The following is a 17,720-nucleotide window of genomic DNA, read 5'->3' on the forward strand; positions in this document are numbered from 1 at the left end:
ACAGACGCCCCCCCGGCCCATGACAATAGCACAGCTGACCATGGCCACTGAGCCAGTCTTGCTTTATTCTCACGACAAGCTATGCAAGTATGTAATCAAATGTGCTTGTCTGACACTGTATGAATTGTGCTTTCTAAAGAAGTGCATGTGAAATTACACAGTATATTACACAGCAGCAACTGTGTCAAGGTGAGCTATTCGAATCGTCCACCACATGTGAACTGTAGCCTGTGACTGTGCCTTTATGGGACTGTTAAGCTCTGGTATGCGATATATAGGCCCAACACCATAGTAGGAGAAACATGCCCATATCATGATGCTTGCACCACCATGCTTCACTGTCTTCACTGTGAATTGTGGCTTGAATTCAGAGTTTGGGGGTCGTCTCACAAACTGTCTGCGGTCCTTGGACCCAAAAAGAACAATTTTACTCTCATCAGTCCACAAAATATTCCTCCATTTCTCTTTAGGCCAGTTGATGTGTTCTTTGGCAAATTGTAACCTCTTCTGCACATGTCTTTTATTAAACAGAGGGACCTTGCGGGGGATTCTTGCAAATAAATTAGCTTCACACAGGCATCTTCTAACTGTCACAGCACTTACAGGTAACTCCAGACTGTCTTTGATCATCCTGGAGCTGATCAGTGGGTGAGCCTTTGCCATTATGGTTATTCTTCTATCCATTTTGATGGTTGATTTCCATTTTCTTCCATGCGTCTCTTGTTTTTTGTCCATTTTAAAGCATTGGAGATCATTCTAGATGAAAAGCCTATAATTTTTTGCCACTGCGTATAAGTTTTCCCCTCTCCATTCAACTTTTTAATCAAACTACGCTGTTCTTCTGAACAATGTCTTGAACGTCCCATTTTCCTCAGGCTTTCAAAGAGAAAAGCGTGTTCAACAGGTGCTGGCTTCATCCTTAAATAGGGGACACCTGATTCACACCTGTTTGTTTCACAAAATTGACAAACTCACTGACCGAATGCCACAGTACTATTATTGGTTAACACCCCCTTTTCTACTTTTTTTTTACTAATAGTCCAATTTCATAGCCTTAAGAGTGTGCATATCATGAATGATTGGTCTTGTTGGATTTGTGAGAATCTACTGAATCTACTGAATCTACTGGTACCTTGTTTCCCATGTAACAATAAGAAATATACTCAAAACCTGGATTAATCTTTTTAGTCACATAGCACTACTATTATTCTGAACACTACTGTATATATATATATATATATATATATATATATATATATATATATATATATATACACACACACACACACACACACACACACACACATATAAATACATGTATACTTTGCACTGGGATACCAATTAAACAACTGCAAATGATCTTATCTTATTATTAAAGAAGACAATGCTCATATGGCCGGGGGTATTTTAGCATTGCATTATAATGAAAAGCTACATTAGCAGGCAGCACTTTACTTCAAATCATTATTTAATTATCAAACATACAGTACAGTTGTCCTGAAAAAAGTGATGTGCATTGTTTTGCAAATTTCAATGATGATGTACAGTCTTAAGTCTATTATTCTTTTTTCTGAAGTTCTCATGCTACACTAACGCAAACAAAAATCATAATATGGTGTAATATCAAGTTACAACTTGTAGAATGACACCACAGGGATGAAAGTGGTGAAACACACACAAAAAGCTGAAACCCAAAATTACACCCCCCCCCCCCCCCCCCCCCCCCCCCCCCCCCCAAAAAAAAAAAAAAAAAAAAGAATTCTGGAAGAAACTCTGAAACACAATCTGGGGCTATTTCAGACAATAAACTGTAGTCAGTGCAGTATCCATTTTGGTGAGAAAAAAACAAAAAACAAAACTATTTTTCTTATTCCAAATCACTCCTCTAGTAGTATTTTGCCCTTACTAGAATGCAGCAGTTTTCTATCTTGGCAGACAGTCCTGGAGGAAATGCTGGAGGAAATCACTGAAGAAATGAACAAATTGGATTCATATGGATTCATATGGATTGGCCGAAACAAATTGTCATTAAACTTAAATAAAACAAACCTAATCTTATTTGGGAACTGAAGAAGAGATAGATGGGGCGCAAATTGAAAGGGTTAGTGAAAATAAATTTATTGGGGCAATAATAATAGATGAGAAAATCAGTTGGAAACCACACATCAAATAGCAAACCAAATGATCAAGAAGCATTTCAGTGACCAAAACATGTTCTGGATCACAAATCACTCTGCACTTATTTATTGTGTTATGTTCAAAATAAACCTTCAAATAAATAGTTTAACAGTAAACATCCAGATGTCACCAGGTAAGTTTGAGATGTTTACTGTGAGGATCACTCTGAAACTACAATATATAAATAAAAATAAATGAAAAAAATATTACAAATTACAATGTATTTGACTCTTTTATGTCAACCAACGCTGAGCCATTAATTATTATACAGAAAACAAATGCACACAAACGTGCTGACAGGCACCAGCTTAATGCTAACTTTAACAGTGAAAATGCCATAGACATGCTCTTTAGGGTTTTAACAGGGAAAAATGAACAGAATGTGAAATAAAAACCAACAGCTTTACTTCAAGGGCCCTTTGCTGCCCAACAAGATGCCTGATGGGAAAAAAGCAGAAATCCTCCAAAAAGTGGACATTTTTCATCCCTGACACCGGGAGCAATTAAGGGATTAAGGAGCTTGACCAAGAACCCTTAGTGATTTTCCGGTCTGGCTGGGTCTGGAACTGAGGATCGTCTGGTCTGAAGCCCAACACTTAACCACAAGGCCATCACCTCCTCCATGTAAACTATATTTTGTACTAGATCAAATCCAATTGTTTTAATGAGAACCCAACTTATCAAAGATGCTCAGGAACTTGAACAATTTCATCATTCACAGTGAAATTTGACATGGAAAAACGTAACGATGAAAACCTGATGTCCCCCTGCTTGGCCAGAAACTGTGTCATGCTGTGTGAAATATCAGAGCTGTGCAGACTTTAATACATAAAACATGAAGTTTTTTCTTACTTGGCTGCCTTCTTTTTGCCAGAAAACAGCTGGTGGTGGGTTTCCTTTGGTGCCACAGAGAAAGGTCACAGTGCGACCCGGAGCTGTGATCTGGTCCCGAGGACGGACCATGATCTGAGGGGGCACTATAACACAGAGAATAGAGAATGAGAAGCTACAGCATGATTAAAATCTTGCAAGGATGCAAAGGTGCGTTTACACATAAGCAGGACGCATTACAAAAGTCATATTTGTGTCATTCTTGGCACATTCCTGACATTCTTAACGTGACTTAATGCATCTGAATAGGTTTGTTAATACTGCGTGTTGGTGCATGATATTTGTGATTTTCATGGAGCATGTTTTTGGCTGTCAAAAAATCTTCCACGAATGTCACACACCACTCTCATTTCGCCTCATGCCATGGAGGTCACAACTGAGCGTGTTGATCCATCTTGATGAGTGGTGATCCTTAAGAGAGCGTGACAGCGTTCTTCTCTGACGTGCGCACAATTAAATCCCGCTGCACCACATTCAGTTTCATTGCTGCAGTATGCTCAAGAAGGACAGTGACGCCAAGTCAGCTAAAAGTCTCATTCCTGTGCTCCTCAGCGCACTTCTGCAGGTGTTCCACCTGCTGCATGTGCCTGATGTTTGGGAAATGAGCGAGACAAGAGCCACGTGGAGCCACACATCTGGCTCTCTGCGTCTCCTCCTCCTCCTCTGTGCGCCATCCCATGGCACAGAACCCAACTAAGCATGCAGTCATAAACTTCTTCTGCTGTGGATTTTGAGGAGCAAACTGGAGTGATCTGAATTGTTCAGCAACTGTCGGTTGGATGAATATGGGTGTGTGTGTGTGTGTGTGTGTGTGTGTGTGTGTGTGTGTGTGTGTGTGTGTGTGTGTGTGTGTGTGTGTGTGTGTGTGTGTGTGTGTGTGTGGAGAGACAATTTGCCTCATTCACAACATTTCAGAAGTTAATGATGCGCTGTAATGCACGATAGCACGCAACAACGTGGAACATTATTCTTGACCGTGCGTAATGGTTCCTGATAAATCTCCAGCAACACCTCCCATTAATCGTAATGCGTGGTAACAGGTTGTAGCAATTCATGAGGGCACCTGACGCCTCCGCCCCAAATCATTACATTCGTGATCAGCAGCCAAGAACGTGTACTTCATGGCATTCGTGACGTGCCGTCATTGTGTGTAAACGCAGTATAATGGCAGTGACATTGAATGAGTGATTGGGCCACAAAATATGTAGAGGCAGGTCCAAAAGTATGTGTAAAGTCTTTGTAATTTAGCCCTCTGTATAACATCACAATGGAGCTGAAAAGAAACTAGATGTGCTCATAGTGTAATCTTTCAATATTATATCATTCATTTAAGAATTAGGGTAATTTTGATACACAGTCTCTCCATTTTCAGAGGCCACACATCACTGGACAAACTAAATATCATCATAGTAGGATGATGTGAAAAAGATGATGTGAAATGTTAGCAAAATTTTGTCAGAAGGCACATGGATGATTTGAGCCTTTACTGGATTTGTTTCCTTGTATGGAAATCTGTGATCCATTGTGTTGTTGTACAGAGGCAAAATTACAAAAACCTGTGCCTTTGTCCAAATACTTATGAACCTGACTGTGACAGCATGGTTTGAGTGTATCATCTCAAATTTCCTTTAACGTTTCCCTTTTAGATTAGATTAGATAGAATTTTATTGATCCCTTGGGAAGACTCCCTCAGGGAAATTGAGGTTCCAGCAGCAGTGTATAGCAACACACAGGGTAAGAAGCACACAGAGTGTCAAACATGAAAGTAAAAAAGAAAACAGTTTGCAAATATAAATACACAATTTTTTGTGTGGGTTTTTTCAACTTACTGCTTTGAACTAACACTAAATTGTGGCACCAAATACAATATTTGATCAACAATAATTATTAATAATAAACTGGGTTATTTGTCCGCATTGAATATTTGAGCATTGTTAACTGAAGGTTCAAATCAAATAGCAGCTGATGATGGAAGAACTGCTGGGTGATTCATGAGGAGTTATTTTATTATCACCAGCCAAAACGCAGATGACTTACATTTATCCCAATAAGCTGTTAATTAGCTGTGTTCAATAAGTATGCTGATAGACAAAAAAACAAAAAACAAAAATCATTGTCCTAAACCAATAAATAACTTTTTGTTTTTTAAACATGATCTCACTTTGTAGTTTTGTTGCAAAGGTGCAGTCAGATTTAATATTTCAATGGTTAGAACTATGATGGTATATTACGTTGTGTGGGACAAATTACAAACCACCTAAACCAGGCTTCAATCTAATGTAAATGTTTAGAACTGGCAGTAATAAATAAATAAATGCATGAATACATCAGGGTTGAAAGTTATACTTGAACAACTTCAGTAATTCAAGTAATTAAAAATCCTCTGGGCAGAAAATTGTGTGTTTTACAGCAACATTTGTTCATAACCCGCTGCTTTCTGAAAGCAGCGGGTGCTTCTCAGCTCAAAACACTAAACTGACAGAATCAGACACTGTGGCTGGTGCATGTGCGCAAAAATGGGAAATAATTTAGAGATTGATAAAAGAGAACTATGGCCAGGCTGACGTTTACTATACTTTATTTTTTCTGTGTTTGTTAAGTAAAAGCTTTGGATTTACATCCAATTTTTTGTGCGTTTGGCTCTTATTTGGCGTTTAAAGCTTTTTGGTTGCTCATAAGCTGCATCTCTTCCAGCTACAAAATTCAATGATGCACATTTTGTCTTGTTGAGAGCAGCAAATAGATTAAGTAAGTACAATTAGATATAAAGCGATAAAAAAAATTTCACTGTCAAATTCCAAATGACTGTCAAGAACTGAAACAGTGACATCACTTTCTCAAAATTTGAATCTGTTCCCTGGAAAAAATAAAATGCACTCACAAAGGTTACACAATGTTATCTGAGCTTTCATTCCGAAATGAAAATAAAACCATATTAAAGACAATATTTTCAAAGACAGATGGAGAAATTGAGGGTGATAAATGACACACATACACACACACCAATTACTAACAAATTAATTAATCACACACTAAGTATTTCAAGGATGTAAGTTAATGACTTAAAGGAATAGCCATAATACAAACCTCATTTATTCAAATTCATCTCCACCTTTGTGACTCTGTGCTTAAATTATTCAAAGGGGAAAAAAAAGAACAATTTATGTAACACACAGGTGGAACAGGCACATAAATGTGAGGCAGAATGTGTTGTGCTTCAAACGTCAGTGCTCTGAATTAATCATCGTTTACAGCATCCGTGGGTGTGAACGATGATTCAATTCAAAAACAAGTCACTACCCCGTGAACAAGAGATGACATAAACAAGTGACATTAAACAGAGACTCCGTGACAACAAGGCGATAAAGAAGGTTTATGCTTCTCTTTTGCCATCAAGCCAGCATTTTATTTATGTATTATGTCTTGATGTTAAAACATCAACCACGCTCCTCAGGCACTTCAGCAAAATGTTCTTCTACTGATCCCAGAAAGTGCTGAGAGGCTTCAGCTTTTCATTCCTCCAACCCACATCAGCAGGTGGTTTCAGTGATGAGCTCTTCCACTCAAAATGCTGTTAATCTGTGAAATCGTCGGGAGGAAACTATGCTTCAATAAATCCTGCACCCAGTCTGTACTTTCAGGAACCAGTTTGACACCACTGAGAAGGTGGTTTTAGAACACATGGTCCATGGGCCAAGCAGGTTTTCAGTACCACCAAAGGTGACCAAACGACACTTAGAATCCAGCCTCAGTATACCACGGCCTACACAAAAATGTATGATAACCATCACAGGGTGGTAGCTGGAGAATGCTAGGGGTCAGTGAAGAATTACACAGAGGTCAAAATGTAAAAATGCTACAATCATATTGAAAACTATATCATTATTTGTCTGATCATAACTATTCAAAAAAGGTATAGTTTGGACTATCTGTGACACAATGTTCTGAAGTTATGGGGTAAAAACAGCAAAAATGGTGACAAAGGTCAGTTTCAGTTTGTACAGGGGTCAAAAGTTAAAGTTGCTCCAATTTCAGTAAAAAATGATGCAAATTATTGTTTGGGTTAATAGGGCTCTAATAAAGTATAGTTTGCACCATCTGTCATGCTTAGTTATCATGTTACAGGGTAACATATACCACCTGTCATTGAATTCAATGGATGTCGACCTTGTTTGACTTTTACTTTAGGGACAAAACATTCAACACAAGTCAAAACTATTCCATTTGTTAATCCTTTTATTTCAACCAATAATTTGCATACTTTTTACTGAAATTGGAGGAACTTTAACTTTTGACCTCTGCACAAACTGAAACTGACCTGTGTCACCATTTTTGCTGTTTTTACCCCATAACGCCAGAACATCCAGTCAGAGATAGTCCAAACTATACCTTTTTGGAATCGATATGATCAGACAAATAATGTGATATAATTTCAACATGAATGGAGCATTTTTACATTTTGACCTCTGTGTAATTCTTCATTGACCCCGAGCAGGCTAAAGCTACCACCCTGTGATGGTTATCATACATTTTTGTGTAGGCCACGGTACACTGAGGCAGGATTCTAAGCGTCGTTTGGTAACCTTCAGTGGTACCAATCAGGTCAAAATTGATGACTGGCTCCTGGACTACAACCTGTTTGTTACTGAAGTAATTGTACCTCTTTGTGTAAAGTATATAAATTCTTCTCTTGTGTTCCCCAGTGCCAATACGTCATACAGTAGTGTTCAGAATAATAGTAGTGCTATGTGACTAAAAAGATTAATCCAGGTTTTGAATACATTTCTTATTGTTACATGGGAAACAAGGTACCGGTACATTCAGTCGATTCTCACAAATCCAACAAGACCAAGCATTCATGATATGCACACTCTTAAGGCTATGAAATTGGGCTATTAGTAAAAAAAAGTAGAAAAGGGGGTGTTCACAATAATAGTAGTGTGGCATTCAGTCAGTGAGTTTGTACGCAGGTGCAAAAAATTATAGGCTGTTCATCTACAATGATCTCCAATGCTTTAAAATGGACAAAAAAAAAAAAAAAACAGAGACGCGTGAAAGAAAATGGAAAACAACCATCAAAATGGATAGAAGAATAACCAGAATTGTCAGGGGGTGTGTCTGATCTGCTTTTATTTCTTGGTTGTAGTCTGTTTTTGTGTGTAGGCTGTCTTCTTTTTGTTTATCTCCTTGTTGGATGCTTTTCTGTTTGGGTCTCTCTGTCTCTTTTACAGGTGGCCGTGTCTGTCTCTCTCTCTCCCTGGTCACGCCCCCCTTTCCAGTGCTTTCCATGCTCACCTGTGTTCAATTTGCAGCTCGTCGCTGGGGTGCATATATACTGCTCATTCTGCTTTGTTTCTTTGCCAGATTGATGCGCCCTGTGCCTTCTTTCCAGCTCTCGTTCATGTTCCATAGTCCTGCCTGCCCGTTTGTTCCGACCACGATAAAGCCTGGTGTTAATAATTCTGCTGCTGTGTTTTCTGGACTGTCTACCCATGTACCGACCACTGCTTGTCACACCACTAAAGTTTGTCAACCAGAGCTGTGTTTGTGTCTTGCATTTGTGTCCAAACCAAACCTTCTGTCAGATCAATCTGGCCGACGATGGACACAGCAGGCTCAGACCCCTTTCAACTGGCGGTACGACACCACAGCCAGCAACTCACGCAGCAGGAACCAGGTCGCTGAGTTCTGGTATTAGCGAACTTGCTAAACGCCAGGACACATTCATGTCCACTGTCAGCGCGCAGATAAATCAGCTCCAGGCACAACTCAGTCCTCAGGCTTCGTCGGATGTGGCCACCGGGGCCTCCAGCCCACCTTCACTGGGGCCGTCAGCAGCCGCTCCGATTCCCACATCTGCTCCAGTGGTTTGCAACCAACTGTCGCAACCGGAACGTTTCTCTGGAGAATCCGGCGACGTCAGACCATTTATTACACAGTGTGAGCTCCACTTCGAGCTGATGTCACCCATGTTCCCGACAGACAGAACGAAGATAGCATATATCCCAGCTTTATCTATCCATGAAGCCAGAGGACACACACCAATTAGCTAAACTGCAGGATTGTCTTACAGACATAAAGACATGGATGACCTCTAATTTCCTGCTTTTAAACTCAGATAAAACTGAAGTTATTGTACTTGGCCCCACAAATCTTAGAAACATGGTGTCTAACCAGATCCTTACTCTGGATGGCATTACCCTGACCTCTAGTAATACTGTGAGAAATCTTGGAGTCATTTTTGATCAGGATATGTCATTCAAAGCGCATATTAAACAAATATGTAGGACTGCCTCTCTTCATTGGCTTCCTGTTAATTCTAGAATATAATTTAAAATTCTTCTTCTTACTTATAAGGTTTTGAATAATCAGGTCCCATCTTATCTTAGGGACCTCGTAGTACCATATCACCCCAATAGAGCGCTTCGCTCTCAGACTGCAGGCTTACTTGTAGTTCCTAGGGTTTGTAAGAGTAGAATGGGAGGCAGAGCCTTCAGCTTTCAGGCTCCTCTCCTGTGGAACCAGCTCCCAATTCAGATCAGGGAGACAGACACCCTCTCTACTTTTAAGATTAGGCTTAAAACTTTCCTTTTTGCTAAAGCTTATAGTTAGGGCTGGATCAGGTGACCCTGAACCATCCCTTAGTTATGCTGCTATAGACGTAGACTGCTGGGGGGTTCCCATGATGCATTGTTTCTTTCTCTTTTTGCTCTGTATGCACCACTCTGCATTTAATCATTAGTGATCGATCTCTGCTCCCCTCCACAGCATGTCTTTTTCCTGGTTCTCTCCCTCAGCCCCAACCAGTCCCAGCAGAGGACTGCCCCTCCCTGAGCCTGGTTCTGCTGGAGGTTTCTTCCTGTTATAAGGGAGTTTTTCCTTCCCACTGTAGCCAAGTGTTTGCTCACAGGGGGTCGTTTTGACCGTTGGGGTTTTACATAATTATTGTATGGCCTTGCCTTACAATATAAAGCGCCTTGGGGCAACTGTTTGTTGTGATTTGGCGCTATATAAAAAAATTGATTGATTGATTGATATGATCACTCACCTTTCCGGCCGAGCGGCTGCCTGGGTAACAGCAGAATGGAGCCAACAATCTCCCGCCTGTGCTTCTCTCCCGGCGTTCACCAAGGCTCTCAAACAGGTTTTTCAGCACACTGCTCCGGGGCGCGAGGCTATGCACTCCCTCATGAGGCTGAGGCAGGGCAGCCACCGGGTAACAGACTACGCAATCGACTTTCACGTTCTCGCAGCAAAGAGTGAATGGAACCCGGCGGCCCTCCTCGATGTGTTTTTCCAGGGTCTGTCTGCAGAGATCCAGGATCAGTTAATAGCCACCGACCTGCCGGATGATCTTGATGAATTGATAGCACTGGCCATCCACACTGACCGCCGTCTGCAGGACCGTCCTCGGCGAGCAAACCGTAATCCCGACCACCGGATGGACACGCCTCCAGCCCGTTACTCCTCCTCCATTCACTCTCGGCCTGAGCCCCCACCACACAGATCTGAGGAGCCAATGCAGCTGGGGAGACGCGTCTGTCACAAACAGAGCGACAGCGCCGCCGTGAGGACGGCCTTTGCTACTACTGTGGACATTCAGGACATTTGATTTCTAATTATCAGGCCAGGGGTGCCACCGTGCGGCCAAGATCCGAGGTACGGGTGAGTCTAAATTCCATTTCCTCTGTTTCTACTCAAAATATAATCCCAGCCAAATAACATCTGACCATACCACCATAGACATATCTGCTTTTGTAGATTCAGGTTCTGATGCCAATTTGATCCTGTCCTCTCTTGTCAGGCACCTTCACCTTAAGACGTATAAGCTCCCGCGCCCCCTGGTGGTACGTGCCGTGGATGGTCACGTGCTTGGTGAAATCACTCACCGCACTCAGTCTGTCAAACTGCTAATCTCCCACTCTCACTCTGAATCAATTAGCTTTCATGTGATGGATAATATGACTCACCCGATCATTCTGGGGCACCCCTGGCTACAACGCCATGGACCAAATTTTGATTGGATGAAGGGCAAAATTATATCCTGGAGTCCGTCTTGTAGCAATGTATGTTTGCCTAAGTCTGTCTGTAGTTCGCAGGAAATCAACCCGGATCTGACTGGGGTCCCCGTGTGTTACCATGATCTCGCAGCTGTTTTTAGCAAAGCAAAAGCTAAATCATTACCACCGCATCGCAGTTATGACTGTGCCATTGAACTTCTCCCTGCGGCAACTCCTCCTCGGGGAAAACTATACTCCTTATCTGCACCTGAACGCCATGCTATGAACGAGTACATACAGGAGTCCTTAGCAGCCGGGTTAATACGCTCATCCTCTTCTCCAGCAGGGGCGGGATTCTTCTTTGTAGGAAAGAAGGACGGAACACTCTGTCCCTGCATCGATTACCGCGGTTTGAATGAGGTCACAGTGAAGAATCGCTAACCGTTGCCATTAATCTCTTCCGTGTTTGAATTGTTGGAGGTGCCAGGGTCTTTACTAAACTCGACTTGCGTAACGCATACCATTTGGTAAGAATAAAGCAAGGTGATGAATGGAAGACAGCCTTCAACACTCCCTCTGGTCACTACGAATACCTTGTAATGCCATTTGGTCTCACGAACGCGCCCGCAGTGTTCCAAAACTTAGTAAATGATGTGCTACGTGACTTCCTGAATAGATTTGTTTTTGTCTACCTGGATGATATCCTCATTTTCTCCCCTGATCTGACTGCTCATACTCGCCACGTTCGCCAGGTGGTACAAACTTTACTGCAAAACGGGCTGTTTGTGAAGGCAGAAAAGTGCGAATTTCATACGTCCATGGTCTCCTTTTTAGGTTTTGTCATTTCCGCAGGGAAGGTTAAGATGGATCCTGCAAAGGTGGTGACAGTACAGGAGTGGGCAATACCCACCTCCCGTAAGGAGGTGCAACGTTTCTTAGGGTTTGCTAATTTTTATCGGAAATTTACTCGAGGATTCAGTTCAGTGGCTGCTCCCCTGCATGCTATCACCTCGTCCCTCCGCCCGTTTGTCTGGTCGAAGGAATGTGACGAGGTGTTCTGAGTCCTAAAAGATCGCTTTACCGCGGCCCCCATGCTACTCCTCCCTAACCCCGCACGACAGTTCGTGGTAGAAGTCGATGCCTCCAATGTAAGTGTGGGGGCTGTTCTGTCCCAGAGGAACCCCACGGACAACAGGCTACACCCTTGTGCCTTTTTGTCAAAGAAACTGACCCCCACAGAACCCAATATGGCATTGGCGACCGCGAGCTGTTAGCGGTTAAAGTGGCTTTGGAGGAGTGGCGGCACTGGCTGGAGGGGGCACAATTCCCTTTTGTCGTTTACACTGATCACAAAAACCTGGAATACCTCCGTTCAGCCAAATGGCTCAATGCCCGCCAGGCCCGATGGGCAATATTTTTTAGTCGTTTCAACTTTACTCTGTCCTACCGCCCAGGCACCAAGAACGGGAAACCAGACGCCCTATCTCGCCTGGGAGAGCCAGTAGACACGCCTGTAGATCCAGGAATGATATTACCCGCTTCATGTTTTGTGTCTGCCTTAACCTGGGACATCGAGAGTAGAATTAAATCGACAATCGGGGATGCGCCAGTTCCTGTCGGGTGTCCGCGGGGAAAACTTTTTGTTCCTCCAGACCTCAGGAGTGAGACGATCCGCTGGTGTCACGATAGTCGGATGTTCTGTCATCCTGGCATTAAAAAGACCTTGTTCGTGGTGCAGCAAAGATTTTGGTGGCCAGGCCTAGTAAAGGACGTCTCTGAATACGTATCTGCCTGCCAGGTATGCGCAATGCATAAATCCTCAAATCAACCACCTGCAGGGTCACTGTTACCATTGCCAATTCTGTCTCATCCGTGGTCTCATATTGCCGTAGACTTTGTAACTGGCTTCCCACCCTCCAAGGGCCACACTGTGGTATTAACTGTAGTCGACCGACTCTCCAAGATGCTTCATTTTATTCCTCTACGGAAACTACCGTCGGCCAGGGAAACAGCTGTGGTTATGCTAAACCAGGTCTTTAAACTACACGGCTTACCACAGGATATAGTCTCCGACCGGGGCCCGCAGTGTATATCCCGATTCTGGAGTGAGTTTTGCCGTCTCCTCGGGGTAACTTCCAGTTTGACTTCGGGTTACCATCCACAGGCCAATGGGCAGGCAGAACGAATAAATCAGGACCTGGAGAAAGGTCTGCGTGTGCTTGCATTGCGGCATCCTGCCTCTTGGTCTGACCAACTTCCGTGGGTCGAACTTGCCCATAATAGTTTGCCCTCTTCTTCCACCGGTTATTCCCCCTTCCATATGGTTTTTGGACACCAGCCGGCGTTTTTTCCCTCGGTCGACCTTAACTCATCAGTTCCCTCGGCGCTCAGTTTGATTCTTCGTTGCCGGTGAACCTGGGAGCATGCTCGGACGATTTTATCCCATTCTGTAGAAGCTTATAAGACGGCCGCTGACCGCCGGAGGTCCGCTGCCCTGTCCTACGTCCCTGGGCAGCGGGTGTGGCTTTCTATGCGGCACTTGTCGCTTCGGGGCGTGCCTAAGAAGCTTGCTCCCCGGTTTGTCGGTCCCTTTCCGGTCTGCAGGGTCATTAACCCCGTTTCAGTCCTTCTTCGTCTTCCTCGGTCCATGCGCGTCCACCCTACTTTCCACGTCAGTAACGTCAAGCCTGTTCGGTCGAGTGCTTTATGCCCTCCTGCCGTTCCCCTGGTGACCGCCCGGTGTGTGGATGGTGGCCCGGTCTTCTCCGTGCGTCGGCTGCTGGCCTCTCGCCGGTGCGGTCGTGGGTTTCAGTATCTGGTCGATTGGGTGGGCTATCGTCCCGAGGAGCGCTCGTGGGTTCCCTCTCGCTTTATTTTGGATCCTGTGCTTGTTCGCGACTTTCATGCCGCTCACCCTGGTTCACCTGGGCCGTCCGGAGCCGGCCGTGGCGGGGGGGGGGGTCCTGTCAGGGGGTGTGTTTGATCCGCTTTTATTTCTTGGTTGTAGTCTGTTTTTGTGTGTAGGCTGTCTTCTTTTTTGTTTATCTCTTTGTTGGATGCTTTTCTGTTTGGGTCTCTCTGTCTCTTTTACAGGTGGGCGTGTCTGTCTCTCTCTCTCCCTGGTCACGCCCCCCTTTCCAGTGCTTTCCATGCTCACCTGTGTTCAATTTGCAGCTCGTCGCTAGGGTGCATATATACTGCTCATTCTGCTTTGTTTCTTTGCCAGATTGATGCGCCCTGTGCCTTCTTTCCAGCTCTCATTCATGTTCCATAGTCCTGCCTGCCTCAAAGTGTTTTCGACCACCTGCCCGTTTGTTCCGACCACGATAAAGCCTGATATTAATAATTCTGCTGCTGTGTTTTCTGGACTGTCTACCCGTGTACCGACCACTGCTTGTCATACCACTAAAGTTTGTCAACCAGAGCTGTGTTTGTGAGTCTTGCATTTGTGTCCAAACCAAACCTTCTGTCAAGAATGGCAAAGGCTCACCCATTGATCAGCTCCAGGATGATCAAAGACAGTCTGGAGTTACCTGTAAGTGCTGTGACAGTTAGAAGACGCCTGTGTGAAGCTAATTTATTTGCAAGAATCCCCCGCAAAGTCCCTCTGTTAAATAAAAGACATGTGCAGAAGAGGTTACAATTTGCCAAAGAACGCATCAACTGGCCTAAAGAGAAATGGAGGAATATTTTGTGGACTGATGAGAGTAAAATTTTCCTTTTAGGTCCAAGGGCCGCAGACAGTTTGTGAGATGACCCCCAAACTCTGAATTCAAGCCCCAGTTCACAGTGAAGACAGTGAAGCATGGTGGTGCAAGCATCATGATATGGGCATGTTTCTCCTACTATGGTGTTGGGCCTATATATCGCATACCAGGTATCATGGATCAGTTTGGATATGTCAAAATGCTTGAAGAGGTCATGTTGCCTTATGCTGAAATGGACATGCCCTTGAATTGGGTGTTTCAACAAGACAATGACCCCAAGCACACTAGTAAATGAGCAAAACCTTGGTTCCAAACCAACAAAAGTAATGTCTCGCAGATGTGAAGAAATCATGAAGAACTGTGGTTATACAACTAAATACTAGTTTAGTGATTCACAGGATTGCTAAAAAAGCAGTTTGACCATAATAGTTTTGAGTTTGTAGCGTCAACAGCAGATGCTACTATTATTGTGAACACCCCCTTTTCTACTTTTTTTTTTTACTAATAGCCCAATTTCATAGCCTTAAGACTGTGCATATCATGAATGCTTGGTCTTGTTGGATTTGTGAGAATCTACTGAATCTACTGGTACCTTGTTTCCCATGTAACAATAAGAAATATACTCAAAACCTGGATAAATCTTTTTAGTCACATAGGACTACTATTATTCTGAACACTATTGTACGTTCTGCCGTGAACACCACCCCTGTTATAGTCTCCTAGTGATTCCTCATTGCCAACCAGTGTTTGTTCCTGTGTGAGCTCGTCTTTTTTGCCTGCCTCCTGTGGGTTTAGTCTGTTTGGAATGACTGCCTGAACAGAGCTTATGTGTTTGTCAGACTCTAGACACTGCCATTGCTTAGCCCTCACGGACACCATTACCACGTGGACTGTGTTTTGACATTGGCCAGTCCTGTTAACACTAATTAAAAGAACTTTGGACTCACCTTACTGTTTGTTCTCTATCTTAGAGTCGACCATTACATCTAGTGCTGCTACACATCTAGCCAACAAACTACTGTTGAACCTGTATGCTCCAGGAACTGATTACGGGCGGCATGGTGGATTAGTGGTTAGCACTGGTGCCTCACAGCAAGAAGGTCATGGGATCAATTCCCGCCCTTTCTGTGTGGAGTATTTGTGTTCTCCCCGTGTCTGCGTGGGTTTCCTCGGGGCACTCTGGTTTCCTCCCACAATCACAAACATGCTTATTGAGGGTCTGCTCTTTCTCTGCCCCTGACCAAGGTAGTGTCAACATCTGGAGCTGGTCCCCAGGCACTGGACTGTGGCTGCCCACTGCTCCTAGTGGTTAGATTGTGTCTAACTGTAATTAGGATGGGTTAAATGCAGAGGACAAGTTTCATTGTATGTATATATGTGCAATGACAATAAAGCATCTATTCTATGGAAAAGGTAATGGAATATACTCAATCATGGTAACACATGCAGTTAATTCCATAAGCATTTGGCTAGTAACCTAATTATGTCCACCAAGGAGATAATAAAATCATCTGTGTTTATTTATTTATTTGTCTGTCTATCTGTCTGTTAGCAACATTACGTCAAAACTACTGCACGGATTTTGACATTTTATGAATAAAACAGCACTGAGACAAGTTAATAAATAAGTAGTGCAAAAACAGTATACAAAGTGCAACAAGTTACAGGAGTCAAGGCACCTGAGACTATGTTTAGGCATTTTGCATTCTGCTGCCCCTGGCTGATGTGGCTGCATTATACACCCTGATGGCCCGAGGGACAAAAGAGTTCTTCAGTCTGTCAGTGGAGCATTTGAGGGAGAGGAGTCTGGAACTAAAGGCGCTCCCCTGCTTGGATATCACAGAGTTCAGGGGGTGGCTCTGATTGGACAGGACTGCCCTGATCTTGAAGAGTGTTCTCTGCTCCAGCACCTTGTCCACAGGGTCCAGACCAGTGTTGTCACAGTTACTTTGAAAAAGTAATCCAATTACTGATTACTGATTATTCCTTGAAAAAGTAACTGTTACTTTACTGATTAATCAATTGTAAAAGTAACTAAGTTTAGATTACTAGTTACTTTTTTAGTTACTTTCCCCAGCTGCCGACAACAACCCTCTGCCACCTCAACATGACAGTGATACTTGTTTTGCCAAAACTCACTTTATAGTCACCCTTTCTTGACTTCAATGAAAATAAATGCTTGTTTTATAAAAAGTAAAATAAAGACCTCTTTCTTGACCTCATATTTAACTGTTGACAGCAATGTAACAGTAAAACTTGCATTTTCTAACCTACATTGTTTATAAATGTAACTATTAAATTCTTTTCTAACATTTTTCTAACATTTAAATTCTCTCTAAACATTTTACTTGTCAAAATTATTATTATTATAAGTAGTATTAGTAATTGTAGTAAAAAAAAAAGGTTTCAAAATTTAACCTTTAATCTAGGGGTGTTGTGGGGGGGGGGGCATCTTGCCCCACACCCCCATTCCATCTGGATTCGCCCCTGCTTTGGCATTAGAACACAAAGAATGGATAACATTTATTTATGCAGAAAACATGACCAGATTTACAGGTAAGAAAGTTTTATTGCGTTTTCACATCATGTGGTCCTCAGAAAGAGAGTTTAGGTGCATTTGAGTGGAAAATAGTGTTAGTTGTTGACGCATCGCAGAGGATCAGCTGTTTTTAGTGGCAGATACGGAGCGGCTCGGCTCAGAATTGTAAATAAAGGAGAAAAAAGCATAAAAATGTCTTTGTAAAGCTCAGTGCAGGTGTGCTGTTGTCACCGCGCTTTAAGAGGTGAGGATGAGTCATAGCTGCTGCAGAAAACCGCGGATGAAAAGCTCACAGCTCGCTTACAGCGGGCAGTTCAGTCGAACCCCGACCCCCTGCCCACGGACCAAGTTTAATGCTGCTATCAACACAGAATGCAAAAATAATAGTAACGCACAGTGACTTGG

The 17,720-nt window shown here is 43.1% G+C and overlaps 1 protein-coding gene across 5 annotated transcripts in view; it reads right to left on the reverse strand.

Moving 5' to 3' along the window:
- The window catches only part of robo3 (roundabout, axon guidance receptor, homolog 3 (Drosophila)), a 539,598-nt gene that overhangs the window by 90,083 nt on the left and 431,795 nt on the right, over positions 1–17,720 (reverse strand). For all 5 annotated transcript variants that reach the window (XM_034178891.1, XM_034178888.1, XM_034178890.1 and 2 more), the window contains one exon: positions 3,031–3,155. In XM_034178891.1, the coding sequence (XP_034034782.1) occupies positions 3,031–3,155 (125 nt within the window). The remainder of the gene's footprint in view (positions 1–3,030; positions 3,156–17,720) is intronic.

The sequence above is a fragment of the Thalassophryne amazonica genome, chromosome 9, assembly GCF_902500255.1.
Source record: "Thalassophryne amazonica chromosome 9, fThaAma1.1, whole genome shotgun sequence".
Taxonomy (NCBI): Eukaryota; Metazoa; Chordata; class Actinopteri; order Batrachoidiformes; family Batrachoididae; genus Thalassophryne; species Thalassophryne amazonica.